At 43.6% G+C, this 16,348-nt stretch overlaps 1 protein-coding gene across 1 annotated transcript in view; it reads left to right on the top strand.

The window, feature by feature from the left end:
- The window catches only part of LOC147723040 (molybdenum cofactor sulfurase-like), a 577,064-nt gene that overhangs the window by 255,567 nt on the left and 305,149 nt on the right, over positions 1-16,348 (top strand). Inside the window, exon 5 of the mRNA XM_086965413.1 lies at positions 9,612-9,688. Within this exon, the coding sequence (XP_086821539.1) occupies positions 9,612-9,688 (77 nt within the window). The remainder of the gene's footprint in view (positions 1-9,611; positions 9,689-16,348) is intronic.

Genomic DNA, 16,348 nt, shown 5'->3' with positions numbered 1-16,348 from the left:
TTTCTCTAGCCACTCAAGGCATAGTTTCCCTACACTGTATGTTATAACTATCCCTGGATGTTGTCTCTGGGAGTATCTAGGGTCTGATCTGGTCATTTTTAACCCCTGTGTTTTGTTCAGGAATCTATCTTGACAGTTATTCGTGTCTGTTGGCCAGATCAACCACTTTGTCCAATCAGGATGTGTTCTGTTTTGGTGTAAAATATGGGATACGTCTATCTCCACATCTGTAGTGCTCTCACTATCAGTTATTGGTTTCGGAATAGACGGTGTATTTAAGTCTTTTATCTTAGCTAGGCCAAGACAAGTAGTATGTTGAATTGTGTCATTCAAGAATATCATTTGTTCTGGGATCATGCAGGCCCTGAATAATGCTTCTTGGCCTTGTACTTGCCAATCTTTTGAACCCTAGATCTTTCTTGTTTCAATGGTATTTTTCCAAGTTTCGAAACCAAATGTGGACATCTTGTCATAACATTTTTCAGAATAAATCAGTTTAGTATTTGTCAACATTGTTTTCATTCCTGTCCTACTTAACATTTTGAAATAAAACGTTTCTGGATCACTGTTATTAAACTCTGAGAAGTATTGGAATTTTTCATAAAATGTTCTCGAACTGCCTTTTGGTGGAGTTGGGCAGTGTTCCCACTGGTTATAAGATAAAACATTTCTAGGCTGAGCACTTTTATGCAAATAGTGATCACCATAATGGTTGTAACAGTATAACTCGTCATAATTCGATGAACCCTGTAAGTAATCATGTTCTGTAAATTTTGCTGACATTACTAAATCTGACATCATATTAATAATGCTTTCAAAGTCCCAGTCATCTGAGAATGTACTTGGTGTCACAAAGTCACTTAATGAAACCTTGAACTGATGTGGATATTTCAAGAGCTCAACTGGGCCAAATATGTCATAATCAGTTCTGTCCCATGCTACCCCACCGGGTATTGGAATGGCTGAGATGTTTTTAGATGACAGTTCTCTTATCTCGACGTGAGAGGATGTGTGAGGTTTTAGGACCAAGTTGATGTTCTGACTTGCTGTGTCCATTGTACTATATATTCCATCAATGAAGTTTCCCAAACAGAGAACCATGATGAGCCAAAGCAGGAGAGTAACTTTTGGTATTCTGCTATTTCTTGGGAGTCCACTTGGCCTACTACTTATTATTGGCCGCATGATTTTAGTTTTACCAGGTCGATGGATGCAACTCTGTTCTCCCTTTTACCAGCAAGGGGTGGTAGTACAACTGATCTTGTTCCGCTGATAGCTAAGACAGGTAATGCTTTTCCGTAAGAAGGCCCAACTTCCTTCTTTACCGCAATCTTTTCTCTGACCAGATCCCCAATCTTTGGAATCCAGACAGGTTTTGCTGGGACAGGTGGTTTTTCTTCAGTGGCTGTCGGCTGTTGTTTCAACTTTATGTTACTCAGGTTTTTTCTTGTTTCATTTAAATCCTGTAAAACAGCCAAACGATCTTTGATATCAAAGGATTTTTCTTTTCCCACTGAAGTGTGACTATCAAGATCCTGAATAAGCATTCTAGTTCTGAACAATAGTTCGTATGGAGTGAGACCTTTTAGAGAATTTCTTGGCAGATTATTAAGACTACGTTGGACACTTGTTAAATGTTTGACCCACCCATCACCCGAACCTAATACCCTCGCCGTTATAGATTGCTTTATGTCCCGGTGTTTTCTTTCCACAACCGCATTTCCCTCAGGATGGAAGGGAGAAGAGTACCGCAATGCGATGCCCATGCTGTTGATGCCCTCTTTGTAAGCTTGAGAGCTAAACGCAGGACCCTGATCAGAATGTAGCATGCCAATTGCGTATGTGCCGATATAGACTCGCAAATCTTTTATAACAGTTCTGGCGTCAGCCGAGTGCTGGGGCCACATTTTTAAGTGAATTAAGTCTTTATTAATTATGGGACGCATTTCTCCGACTGGATTTCTGCGCTATAGATAGTCTGATGCTATCTAATAGTGGTATCTGGGCTACAGGCTGGTCCGGTTCACAACTGCGATCTCTGTTGCAGTCCTTGCAATTTTTTGCAAAATAGTAGATATCTACGGTCATTCCCGGCCACCAGTACCCCAATTGTAATTCCATCAGATATTTCAGGATCTCTTGGTGCCTCAGACCCAACCCCATATGTGCTTCTTGTAGCAAGAAGATTCTCCGGTTCGTGTTTGGAATTACTCTATCCCCCACTCCAGGGATTCGAGCAAACAGAACGGAGTTTGCATCAATTATGTATGTATTACTGAGTGGAAAGTTGAGAGGTAATGCTGCATAATCGCCTTTTAATGAGGCTTTTACTGCCAGCATGGTTTCTCCATCTATTTGTTTTTCTGAACGCTTTTCAGTGGCTACGGAAGCCGGTTGAACCGCTTCCGTTGTGGCTGTGTTAGCCAGTGAATTCCCTGCAACGTGAACGCCATCACGTCGATGACTCAGTGTGTGCATCACGTGAGTCTTTTGTAGTTCTTTCTTTACAAGAACTACTTGTTCTCAAAGCGTTTTATGCTTTATTGTAGCACCTGTGTCATCTTTGTAACCGTTTTTGATCCATGTCTGCATGTCACTGTTGTAAGATTTGACGCAGAAATACGAATCGCACACTATAAGTGTGGGGAATTCGCGATCGGCATTTTCAAGCGCCATCTTTAAAGTTCTTATTTCAGCTCGCTGAGCTGAACATTTCCTGAGTGATTCAGTTTTTGTCATCATTGGTTAGAATTTACCAGAGCGCCAGCGACCTTTGACAATCGCGCACGCTGCATCGTAGGATTTATTTTCTACATCATAGTGTTCTGCGAATCTGTCCATATAGATTACGCAGGTATATTGTTCTAGAGGCAGAATTTCAGCTGGAAGAGGATATTCTAGTTCATATACTAGATCATCTAGTTTTTTCAGTTTTGTGTCAAAATAGTATTTCACGTCTTCTGTAGCAAAATAATTTTCCCATTCTATCCATTTTGGATCTAAGGCCACTTTAATCAGATTATGTGGACTTGTTAACGCCTCAAGGGCTGGTTCTGATGAGAAAGCAGCTATTCTTCTGCCTTGGGCTAGGACTCTTTCTTTTGCTACAGCAGTTTGAACCGCAGTTATAATTTTTTCTGTAGAGCTGAATTTCATTTCAGCTTCAGTGTACAAATGAGATTTGTAAGCTATAGGTACCGTTTCTCCCTCATTAGAGGTCAGGTATGTGAATCCGCATCTTCCTGGAATGACTCAGATTACATGATTGTGTATGTTTTCGCAAGTTTGTAATTTTGTTTTAGTTACCATGTCTGTTTGTAATGATCTCAAAATCTCTGTGTGTTTCTGAGTCCAATTGGTTTGTTTGAAATCTGGTCTTATTAATTCATAGAGAGGTTTAACCATCTCGGCATAATTTAGAATGTATGTTCTTCCGAAATTCAGGAAACCTAGTTTTGATTGTAAATTCTTCAGTGTTTTTGGTGCTTGGAGTACAGCACATTTCTCTAAGAAATTGTCTGCCAGGCTTTTGCCTTCACTTGATAATTCATATCCTAAAAATAGACAGTTAGATGGGCAATTCGTGACTTTTTAAAGTTGAAATTGTAACCCTCTGACGCGAACCCAAGTATTATGGTGTTCATCCTTTTTAAGTGAGTCTCAAGGTCATCATCCGTGAGATAGATGTCATCGACATATGATAATGCTTCATCATCATATATTTGTAGTAACTCTGTTACCCTTGCTGAGAATAATCCTGGGATATTCTTGAATCCCTGTAGGAGTCGGCAAAATTGTTTTTGCGATCCAACTATTGAGAAAGCGGTCAAATACCTGCTTTCAGGTGCAATGTTTTGACAGAAGAATCCATTAGAGATATCTAATGTCGTTTTATATTTTTTTCACACAATGTTATTCCTTAGTGCTGCACTATGTGAGTTTTGTACTGCAAATGTTTTACAACAGGAGTTAAGGTGTCTGTAGTCCAAAACTAGGCGATATGAATCGTCTGGCTTGGAGACAGGAAACAAAGGATTGTTCATTTGAGAGGTGCATGTTTCGATCACCCTTTGATATTCAAGTTGATCTAAGATCTCCCTGACTTGCTTTTTAGCTTCTTGTTTAACTGGGTACTGTGCACCGTTCTTTAGCCCACTCTGCCACTCCAGTTCAGACATGGCCATATGCAAATCGGTCTGACCCTGTGCCTCATGGGAACAGTCCAGCCCGAACTGCCAAGCCATGCCTTCCCTGGACCATAAACAAGCTTCCTAGGACCTGTTTCTGGCACGCCTGACTGAAGACGGCTGTAATGCCAGAAACCGGTCCTAGGAAGCTTGCTTCCAGTCCAGGGAAGGCATGGCTTGGCAGTTCGGGCTGGACTGTTCCCATGAGGCACAGGGTCAGACCGATTTGCATATGGCCATGTCTGAACTGGGGTGGCAGAGTGGCCTAAAGAACGGTGATGGATTACACCCAGATCTGTTGACTGGGTGTGAGTGTTTGATTTGTTCAGATGCTCCGTCCATCACCACACCCTTTTGTACTGCTTTGTTTGCCATAAATTGGCAGGGTATGCTCAGACATGAGTCCCTTGCTCACTTTGCCACTGGATTCATGCAAGCCTGGCTGAACACGGCTATAATGCCAGAAACCGGTCCAAGGAAGCTTGTTTCCGGTCCAGGGAAGGCATGGCTTGGCAGTTCGGGCTGGACTGTTCCCATGAGGCACAGGGTCAGACTGATTTGCATAAGGCCATGTCTAAACTGGGGTGGCAGAGTGGGCTAAAGAACGGTGATGGATTAAACCAAGATCTGTTGAATGGGTGTGAGTGTTTGATTGGTTCAGATGCTCCGTCCATCACCAGCCCCTTTTGTACCGCTTTGTTCGCCATAAGTTGGCGGGGTATGCTCAGACGTGAGTCCCTTGCTCACTTTGCCACTGGATTCAAGCAAGCCTGGCTGAAGACAGCTGTAATGGCAGAAGCCTGTCCTACGAAGCTTGTTTCCGGTCCAGGGAAGGCATGGCTTGGCAGTTTGGGCTGGACTGTTCCCATGAGGCACAGGGTCAGACTGATTTGCATATGGGCATGTCTGAACTGCGGTGGCAGAGTGGGCTAAAGAACGGTGATGGATTAAACCCAGATCTGTTGACTGGGTGTGAGTGTTTGATTGGTTAAGCTGCTCCGTCCATCACCACCCCCTTTTGTACCGCTTTGTTTGCCATAAGTTGGCAGGGTAAGCTCAGACGTGAGTCCCTTGCTCACTTTGCCACTAGATTCAAGCAAGCCTGGCTGAAGACAGCTGTAATGCCAGAAACCGGTCCTCGGAAGCTTGTTTCCGGTCCAGGGAATGCATGGCTTGACAGTTCGGGCTGGACTGTTCCCATGAGGCACAGGGTCAGACTGATTTGCATACGGCCATGTCTGAACTGCGGTGGCAGAGTGGGCTAAAGAACGGTGATGGATTAAACCCAGATCTGTTGACTGGGTGTGAGTGTTTGATTGGTTCAGATTCTCCGTCCTTCACCCCCCCCTTTTGTACCGCTTTGTTCGCCATAAGTTGGCAGGGTATGCTCAGACGTGAGCCCCTTACTCACTTTGCCACTGGATTCAAGCAAGCCTGGCTGAAGACAGCTGTAATGCCAGAAACCGGTCCTAGAAAGCTTGTTTCCGGTCCAGGGAAGGCATGGCTTGGCAGTTCAGGCTGGACTGTTACCATGAGGCACAGGGTCAGACTGATTTGCATATGGCCATGTCCGTACTGGGGTGGTAGAGTGGGCTAAAGAACAGTGATGGATTAAACCCAGATCTGTTGACTGGGTGTGAGTGTTTGATTGGTCAGATGCTCCGTCCATCACCACCCCCTTTTGTACCGCTTTGTTTGCCATAAGTTGGCAGGGTATGCTCAGACGTGAGTCTCTTGCTCACTTTTCCACTTGATTCAAGCAAGCCTGGCTGAAGACGGCTGTAATGCCAGAAACCGGTCCTAGGAAGCTTGTTTCCGGTCCAGGGAAGGCATGGCTTGGCAGTTCGGGCTGGACTGTTCCCATGAGGCACAGGGTCAGACTGATTTGCATATGGCCATGTCCGAACTGGGGTGGTAGAGTGGGCTAAAGAACAGTGATGGATTAAACCCAGATCTGTTGACTTGGTGTGAGTGTTTGATTGGTCAGATACTCCGTCCATCACCACCCCCTTTTGTACCGCTTTGTTTGCCATAAGTTGGCAGGGTATGCTCAGACGTGAGTCTCTTGCTCACTTTTCCACTTGATTCAAGCAAGCCTGGCTGAAGACGGCTGTAATGTCAGAAACCGGTCCTAGGAAGCTTGTTTCCGGTCCAGGGAAGGCATGGCTTGGCAGTTCGGGCTGGACTGTTCCCATGAGGCACAGGGTCAGACTGATTTGCATATGGCCATGTCCGAACTGGGGTGGTAGAGTGGGCTAAAGAACGTTGATGGATTAAACCCAGATCTGTTGACTGGGTTGATTGGTTCAGATGCTCCATCCATCACCACCTTTTGTACAACTTTCTAAAAGGGGCATTTACTGAATCGTGACTTAAAATCCGACTTTGCCAACAAAAAGTGTTTTAAATTATAATGCTTTTGACACCAAACTCAATATTCCTAATTGCTCCCGAATTAAAGTTATCCCTTATTTAATGTAATAAGGTATCTCAGGGTGATATTAAGGGGGAGGCAGGCATTGGAGTAGTGAAAAAATGAATCTAAGGTTTTTTACTTCCAGGACATGTAAAAGTTAAAAGTACATGCCCAGCATGTTACATACGCTGCAACCTGCCCTCTGGGCTGTGTCGAGCATGCCCTAGGGGTGACTCATATGTATTAAACAGTAAGGTTTATGCCTCGCATAAGATTTATTTTGCCAGTTTGAGATGGCAGCTTAGAACTGCACACATAGACTGCAATGGCAGGCCTGAGATAGGTTTAAAAGGCTTCTTAAGTGAGTGGCACAATGATTGCTGCAGGCCCAAAAGCATCTCTTGATTTCTAGGCCCTGTGTACATGCAGGACCATTTTACTAGAAGTCATTTTACTAGGAGATTTCAAGTAAATTAAATGTGCCAATTGGGTGGAAGTCAATGTTGCCATGTTTTAGCAACAGAGCACCGGCACTTTAGCACTGGTTAGCAGTGGTAACGTTTGCGGAGTCCTAAAGCCAGTAAAAACGAAGTCAGAAAAAAACAAGAGGATTGAAAGCAAAATGTTAGGGGAAAACCATGCCAAGGATATCAAGACCAACACCAGGAAGATCATATTGCCTCTTACTTTATTGCTAACTTTCCAAGCACAGAAATGCCACAGTTTATAAGGATGTTATCTCACCACTCCTCATTAATATAGATGTGCAAAAATATTTTGAGAATCATTTCATACACAGTGCAAAGATGGAGTCACTTCAATTCTCCGAGTGAGGAATGATCATGGACCTAACCATATTCCTAGAAAAATGATAATAGCCTGCATATTGCATCGACCAAGTGTAGCAAGCATGTCGAACTATCCAAATGTTTTCAAGAGAGTTTGGAGGATTGCAGTAAGAATTGTTTTAATAAAAATGTAGTCCAATTATTCATTTATAATACAATTGTTCAAATAAATGTTGTTGCAAAGACTGTTTTGAATAGAAACGCAATAAATGTTCTAATATATGAGGGCCTTTACAAGTATCTACAAATATTATTTCTCTGCAACAGCAGATTGTGTTAGTGTCCATAAAAAAATTGTTTGCTGCACCCTCAGAACTGTATTGACTGAGGATACTTTGTACCATATTCACTTGAACGCAGGTCACTACCCTGCAGCCTTCGACATTTGCACACATTCTGACATTACCCAGAAGGTGAGAATTGATCGATGAGTAGCCTTCAGTGCCCGTAAATTAAAGTGAGTCATGGGACAAGTAGATAGAAGTATATAGAAATGCAGGTCCTTGTGGCAAGGGCAAAAGTTGGCAATGAGCAAATCACACAGTTTTACAAGAGGACATGCAAGGTTCTGGGTTTGAGCAAAATGAGAGCATGCTTTGTGACCAGTCCAAGAAGGGTTTGTTCTAAAGCAAATAACTGGTCCATTTGGCAAAGTATTATAGTAAACTTAAGGATTAAGGGCTTAGACTAGGAAAATGATTGTCCTGACATGGTTTGCGCTTACACTTACAAAAGGCTGTGCAGCTACAACTTGCGGACTATCTGGAAACCAACTCTCTGCTACACGATTCTCAGTCGGGTTTCAGAACTGGTTTCAGTACTGAGACTGCTCTCCTAGAGGTCTCTGAGACTATTCGAGAGTGTGTGGATAGGGGCGAGGAGGCAATGTTGGTCCTCCTCGACCTATCCGCCACTTTTGATACGGTGTCCCATGTGATACTATTGGATCGTCTAAGGCAGATTGGATTGGGTGGTTCCGCTCTGTCTTGGATCAGTTGCTTTCTTAAAGGACGAACGCAAAGGGTTCTTCTCAAACCATTTGAATCTGAGAGTAAACCCCTTGTCTGTGGCGTACCTCAGGGCTCCGCGTTGAGCCCCCTGTTTTTTAATGTGTATCTTGCCCCATTGGCCAAGGTGGTGGAGTCCTGGGGGATCAGAGTGATCTCTTATGCTGATGATACACAGCTAGTGTTTTCTTTTAGAGATCACTCTGACTCCAGCTTCCCCAATTTTCGCCATTCTCTTGGCAACATATGTTCCTGGATGACCTCTAACCATCTCAGGCTCAACACCAATAAGACGGAGGTCTTATTTTTTTAATCAAAAAACCACCTTACCTCCCATTTTATGGTGGCCGACAGTGCTTAATCCTCCTCCCAGCCCTGTCCAAACAGTTCGCAATTTGGGCTTTCAATTTGACGATGCTCTCTCTTGTAAAGCCCAAATTAATAAGGTTACGGCTGCTTGCTTCGGGAAATTACGTATGATGAGAAAGATCTTTCCGTACCTTCCTGTGGATGCCCGTAGAATGGTTACCCATGCCCTAATAACGTCCCATTTGGATTATGCCAACAGTCTCTATGCCGGTGCCCCTTTGTATCAAAATGAACGTCTGCATATCGTGCAGAACGCGGCGGCGAGGCTGATTGGCAATATCCCCTACCGTCAGTCGGTTGCATCCTATCGTAAGAAGTTACACTGGCTCCCCATCTCCAGGCGCATCCAGTTTAAGATGCTGATGCTTGCTTTTCGGGCCCTCAATGGGTCTGGCCCGGGATACTTGAGAAAGAGACTTGTACTCTCCCAATCGGTCAGATCTCTGCGGTCTAACAACCTACGTCTTCTCACAGTCCCTCGCTTCCACCGCTCCAGAATGGGCGGTAGAGCTTTCACTGTAATGACTGCTAAACTCTGGAACAGCCTTCCACTAGACCTTAGGTTTATTCCCTCTGAACCCATTTTTCGTAGCCTATTGAAGACCTGGCTATTTTCCACCTCCTAATTTTCCTTTCCTTTTCCAGTCTGCAGTCTACAGCGCCGGGACACCCCCATCAGGGGTAGCCGTGCACTTTATAAGCTTCATAAATAAATAAATTACACTTCGAGCTTTTCCTTTTCATGCCATGTGAAATATATATCGTCTTTGTTTTCTTGTGCTAGGTTTGAAGATGGGACGGTTTCCTTCCTAGACATTGTAGCCCTAGGACATGGATTTGATGTGCTGGAAAGGCTAACAGGTCAGTGTGAAAAGACTGAAACAATGCAGTACTTGTTTTCCTACTGTTTTGTAAGTTTCACTTTTATGCATGCATCTATTTGGTAATAAAATTAATTCTCTGAGTGTTATGTCCCAGATAAAGATCCTGTCATGTTATATCGGGGATTGTGTAATGGAGGGGGGAGATGTGACCTTGTGGTTAGAGTTGCTGAATTTGGAAAATGGGGCAATGAGGTGCCAAATCCTGGCCTAAAAATGTGTAATATAGTCTGGTTCTGTGTACAGTTCTTCAATGCCCTCAGGGCATGGTCTGCTGTAAAGTGCTCCAATGTCCTAAGCAAGGTTCATATGTATGCAAATGTACATGCCAATATCTAACTTTTGCAACCATACAGCAATAATAAATCATGAGGGTTATGTAAATCCAGTGCAACAGTACACACATTAATACAATGACCTGCTGGCATGGTCCAGATATTACAGGGTATATTTCACAGGTCGGAATTCTGTTTGGATCGTTAATACCACAACCCAGAACTTTCTCCTGCTTAAATCAGTTTGCCATGAGTTCATCAATGAACACAGGACTTCATCTTCAAAGCTTTTGTAGTTCTGTTAGTTCCCCTTCCCCTTAATGAATATGAAAGAAGCCTGTGCCTAAAGAACCACTGACGAATCTCAAACAAACTTACCTCACGAATATTGATAAGGTAGGTGAGATTGTGACACACCATGTTTCAGAATTTTGTGAACCTACCTATTAGCATATGGATCAGTCCACAAAATTATTTTCCGTTTGCAAAAACTCAGTTCATAATTAGTGGCCACATTTTATGAACAGAAAGTTCATGCATCAGGTCCATAGCTTCCCAAGCAGGAGCGTCCATCTCCTGCTGATGTATTCTTGGGATCTGGGGCTGTTGCAGCTTTCCACGAATACTTAATTCTGCATTTACAAAAGTAAGTGGTGCTTATTTACAAATTCAAGAATGAACTTGCTGACTATATTGTTTTTCTAATTTTGGAAAATATTTCTCCCAACTAAGAAACCCGTTCACCACTCCCTCCATCAATTTTGTTCCTTCCCTATCTCCATCTTCGAAATATTGTTGCTTCTGCCATTAATAAGATCGTATTTAGATTGGGAAGTTATTTAAAAATAAGAAACTTGAGAAATTGTGAGTGTGTACTCATTTTTGTGGGTGGACCTACAAAAGAACATTATCTCACCTACCCCATGTCTATACATTTGATCACAATTAAATTGCACCATATTGGCGGAATTTCCATTTCAACACATACCAAACGCTATTTGCCTCGAAAAATGTACTTCCACGATCATATTTTTCCTATATAATGATAGGCATAAAATCTCGAAATTAAATCAGTAAAAGGTTTATTTAAATCATAACTAATCACTGCATCCATTTATCCATACCTTGGGATTGCAAGTACTCTGCTGAAGCCAAGTGTCAGTGGAAAATATACAATTATAATTAGAAGAAAGCCCTCAGGATCCAAGATCTTCTCTTTGGCCAGAAAATATATTCGACTTGAAATATGGCAGAAACTATTTTTGCAGCTACGAACAAACTAACATGCCTTTCGTTCATAAACCTAGATTTATGATCAGCCGACATATGCAATCAGTTGGCCGACCACCTGATAATCCAATTGAGAATAATAATAATTCCATTATACTGAACCTAGGGAACCATACAATTTTCATTCCTCCACTTTTCGATGATGAGGTACGCTTTGTGTTTCCTACCATTTAGCCAATAACCCATTTTATTCCACTTAAGGATGAGGATTGTCACTCATAGGTTTAAAGAACTAAGCCTTCGCCTCCTCAGAGGATGTTCTGTCAGATAAGTACCATAAAGAACTTTCATTGAAGAATCATAGATGCACTGAAACCATTATTATTGGCTTGTTAAAGTCAGGGTTGATCCCTGATGAAGTAAAATGTGCATGTATTGTTTCGCTTTCAAAAAAGAGGTTTGTAGATCCTGGAAAAATTGATAATTACAGGCTAATGTCTCATGTCTCTTACCTGGTTAAACCTCTCTTATGTCTTCAATCAACTTTCCAACTTGGCTGTTCAGCATATTTTCTTGCATCCTATGCAGACCCGCATTGGAGCCTTACGTATTACTAACTGTGTTTTTTGGAATTTTCATCCCGCGTGGGCTGGGTATGCTCAGACATGAGTCCCAGGCTCTCCACATCACTGGAGTCAAGCTATCCAGGCTGAAGAAGGCTGATAGCCAGAAACCGGTCCTTGGATGCTTGATTCCGGTCTAGGAAAGACATGGCTTGGTAGTTCTGGCTGGACTGTTCCCATGAGGCACAGGGTCAAGGCTGATCTGCATATGGCCAGTGTCCGATCTAGGGTGGCGTGGAGTGCAAAAAAGCGATGGATTTAGGCCCAGATCTTTGTACCGGGGTGAATGTAAGACATTGTTCTGCATTCTGTCCATCAACTGTGTTTTTTTGCAATTTCTTTACGTATTACTAAGACAGTCATGACTGCTGTAATTGATTAGCTCTGAGCGATCGCTTATGTGCCAGCCACCTTAATCATGTTCGATCTTTCCGCGGCTTTCAACATACTGAGCCCACAGCTTCTGTAAAGGTGCTTGAAGGTCTCTGGCATTATGGTTGTGGCACACAGCTTATTTCGAAACTTCTAATCCACCTGGGTGGTCAGGTGTCAATATCCCTTTTTCCATCGGAGGTATGACTTTAGTTTGTTGAGTCCTGAAAGATCAGTGCTAGCTCCATTTTTCACAACATGTACACCCCTCAACTAGTCAGTTAACGTTTTATTATTTATGAGCACTAAAAATATGCAGATTATTTTCAAGATCTCCAGGAGTGCAGCTCAAAATGCTCAAGCTTAATCTGATCACTTTCTGGCCACCTTGCTTTGGCGAGACACTTGTCCTGGTGTCTTGTGTCACTAATCTAGGAGTGAAATATGGTTTACAGTTGTTACTTTCTAATCCAACCAATGCAGTTGGTTCATTGTCTGTATTTTCCAACTAGGTATGCTCAAAAAAATGATACATCTTTTTAGTTTTTTTGCATACAATTGAAATACCTAATGCTTTAGACATAACACAATTAGACCAAAACAATGCCATCTACCTTGAAGAATCTACAAATGCATTGCATATGCTACAGCTGGTACAAACTTCAACAGGAAGACTACTGAATCCCAGGAGATCTAATTCCGTCTCCAAATTCCAGCTTCTGGCAAAACAGCAAATGTTGTTTAAAACATTCTGTTTGATCAGAAGGTCCTTTTCAATTCATAAATCCCACTATCGCAGTGATTCACATTTTGCAGACCCACTTGCTTGCTGGATCTGCCAATGTCCTGTGTGTGTTTATTTAAAAGATTCAATACACAGTCCTGAAGGGCAAGCTTTCTCTGTAGCAGTTGTAAAACATTGGAATGCCTTACCTGCCTGATTAAGGTCACAAAGCTCCTTTGTTAGACCTAGCATTTCGTGGTGTGACATCCCCTGACTTTTTGCCTCTACCTCCTCTTTTTTTGATGCTGTAATGGATTTCGTTTTACTGGTTTAGATGCTTTAGGCACTTTGCCACTGCTGATCAGCATCAAAGGGCAAGTGCTCCCTGTGTAAAGTGTAACGGTAATTGGTTATCAATGATTGGTATGTTTGCCTTACTAGTAGAGTTCCTAATAAAGTGCACTATGTGTTCCAGGGCTGGTAATGCAAATGCTACTAGTGGGCCTGCAGCACTGATTGTGCCACCCACACAAGTAGCCTAAAAGAGAGAACTCAGGCCTACCACTGCAGTGCATGCGCGCAGTTTGTTAAACTACCATGTTGTCCTGACAAGTACACCCACTCGCCAGGCCTTATCCTTCCATTTCTGTGCACATCAGACACCCCTATGGTAGGTCCAAGGTACCCCATGGGCAGGGTGCAGTGCATGTGAAAGGTAGGACATGTACTAAGGTGTGCACCATGTCCTGACAGTGAAATACTCTCCATTTCATTTTTCACTGTTGAAAGGCCATCTTGCCCATAGGACAGAATGGGGAGGCTGTGTAATGTTTTCCAGCCTATCTTCCCAAAGGCTTATGATGTAGAGTTGACATTTAGTGAGCTTGAACTCAGAATGTAATACATCTCTTTATGAAGGTGGTTTATGCATTGTGTGTTTAGAAACCACTCTTTTAGAAGTGGCTGGGTTTTTGTGCTATAACATTTTTGTGTGTCTCTGCCTGGTTGTGAATTGACTGTCTGGATGTGAAAGTGATAAGATCCGGGGAATGTCTTGACCCAGGGGAGGAGGTGAGACAGCAAGAGGCTGACCGGCATCTGGAGAGTAGGGGGGGGGGTTGTCCTAGAGGTGAAAAGGCCTGGGTTGCTGTCATAAAACAATGGTCCCATCTCCTACTGAGTGATTGAGAATCCACACCCCCACTAATTAAAGGAAGAAGGTGTCACTGGCAGGGAGGACCCAGAACTGGTTTGAACAGGGGTAATTGCCCCCCTGAACACAAACACTTCAAAGACATTTAGGGGTATAACAATGAGAGCCGAAGCCGAATGGAGAAATGGAGTGATCAAGACTGTAAAGAATTGAACCACTTTGTGGTCAAGAGGAACCTCTACCATGGAAGAAACAGCTGAAGAGACTGAAGGAAAGGACTGATCCTTGCTGTGCGTTCTGGGGCTGGCCTGCAGTTTACTGCTTTAACCAAGGAGAGGCTAAAGGGACTTTGCTGTGTGCTGTGTCCCCCTGCTTGAAATGACTTTGCTTTGTGCTGTGTCCAGAAGTAACTTATCGCTAAAGACCCTGGGGTGAGCTGGCTCCCTGTTGCAGAAACTCAGGAACACAAACATTTCAGGAGAGTCTCAGCGACGCTGTGTGCATGTGCTTTTGGCAGCCTGAGACCCTCGTAAGAATTGCCCTGTGATTGTGTGCACCATAGTCCAAGTGAGTCTCAGCGATGTTGTGTGCGTGTGCTTCGTGCAGCCTGAGACCTTCAGGAGGATTGCCCTGTTATCATGCACCTGAAGTCCAAGTGAGTCTCAGCAACGCTGTGTGCATGTGCTTTGTGCAGCCTGAGACCTTCGTGAGGATTGCCCTGTTATCGTGCACACCCGGAGTCCAAGTGAGTCTCAGCGACACTGTGTGCGTGTCCTTCGTGCAGCCTGAGTACTTCGTGAGGAGTGCCCTGTGATTGTGCACAACCAAAGCTCAGTGATGCTGTGTTCGGGTGCCCTGTGGCAGCCTAAGGTCTTCGTAGCACCAGTGGCCTGAACCGGCAGCCTCAGAGGAGCTGAACAGCTGGCCCGAGCCCGCCGTTGCCAGAGCGGGACCTCGAACCAACTCCGTCGAGGGAGGGCCTGAGTTCCACTGCCCAGAATCCACAAAGTTGCATCAGAGGCCCAAGCCGCTGGAAGAGGAGAGGAGAGTGGGGTGGCACCTCCCATGTAATGTGTGCCGGCACCTGGGGCGGGGTGCGGGATAAGAGGGAGACACTCTCGGCCTCTCCCAGTCCTGCAGCTAGAGCCTCTTCTTCGGCTCGTATCACGGGCCATACTTGCCAAGAAGTGGCAGTACCGGGGCCAGTGTGCGGAACTGCACTTTGGTTTACATCATACCCGTGTGGGGGCATCTGTTGTCGGAAGATGACTGCGAGTCAGTACTAGTGGCGGAGAGACTGCCTAAGGCACCGTGATCGGTGCTGGAGTGTTTTACGCATTGTGTTATTTCTGCATTACAAACTACCTGATTGTCATATTACGCATTGCATTATTTCTGCATGATGAGCTACCTGTTTTTCGTATTATGCATTGCATTCTTTCTGCATTATGAACCACCTGATTGTTGCATTATGCATTGCATTATTTCTGCATTACGAACTGCCTGATTGTTGCATTACGCATGGCACTATTTTTGCCTAACGAATTACCTGATTGTTGCATCATGCATTGCATTAGGTTGCATAATGAATTACCTGATTGTTGCGTAAAACATTGCATTATTTTGGCATTATGAACTACTTGATTGTTGCATAACGAACTGCATTTTTTTTACATTGCAAAGTGCCTGATTCTTGTATTACGAATTGCATAGCATTGCATTAGGACAGCAGTGGATCATTTAGAATTGCTTATTCATATCGCCAGAACTTACAAGGGCTGGCTGGCCTAACAACCGGCCAAGAGGAATATTACAAATACGCATATGTTGGATTTATATCATGTGTTCTCATTGTATATCTTTTTATATAAATGTATACTTGTTTTTATGAAACTCGTGTGGAGTCTATTTCTGGTATCATCATTGGGTTACTGAGAGCGTGGTTGCAAATACTTTACACACTTGCCTTGAAGATAAGTCTGGCTGCTCGTGTCAAACTATCAAGGGGGTGAGCGTGGGCTATCTGAGAAGGTGTCCTTCCTTTCCCTGACGTGGAAGCAAAGGTCCCTATTTGGCCTAAGGTACCTACCTCAGCCAACTTACGACCCATCGGTCTAACATCCCTATTTAAATTTAGTAAGGCTTTGAAAACTTGGCCATTTCCATCTTCCTGAGGGCAAATTCAGCTCTGCTTGTTTATGTTCATTTAACCCATTGTACATTGTTGAAAATTCACACTCTTTAGGTAGCCTAAATAAATAAA

This window comes from Lissotriton vulgaris, chromosome 4_1 (genome assembly GCF_964263255.1).
Source record: "Lissotriton vulgaris chromosome 4_1, aLisVul1.2, whole genome shotgun sequence".
Taxonomy (NCBI): Eukaryota; Metazoa; Chordata; class Amphibia; order Caudata; family Salamandridae; genus Lissotriton; species Lissotriton vulgaris.
The sequence above is the reverse complement of the archived record's forward strand: the minus strand, read 5'-3'. Positions and strand labels throughout refer to the sequence as shown.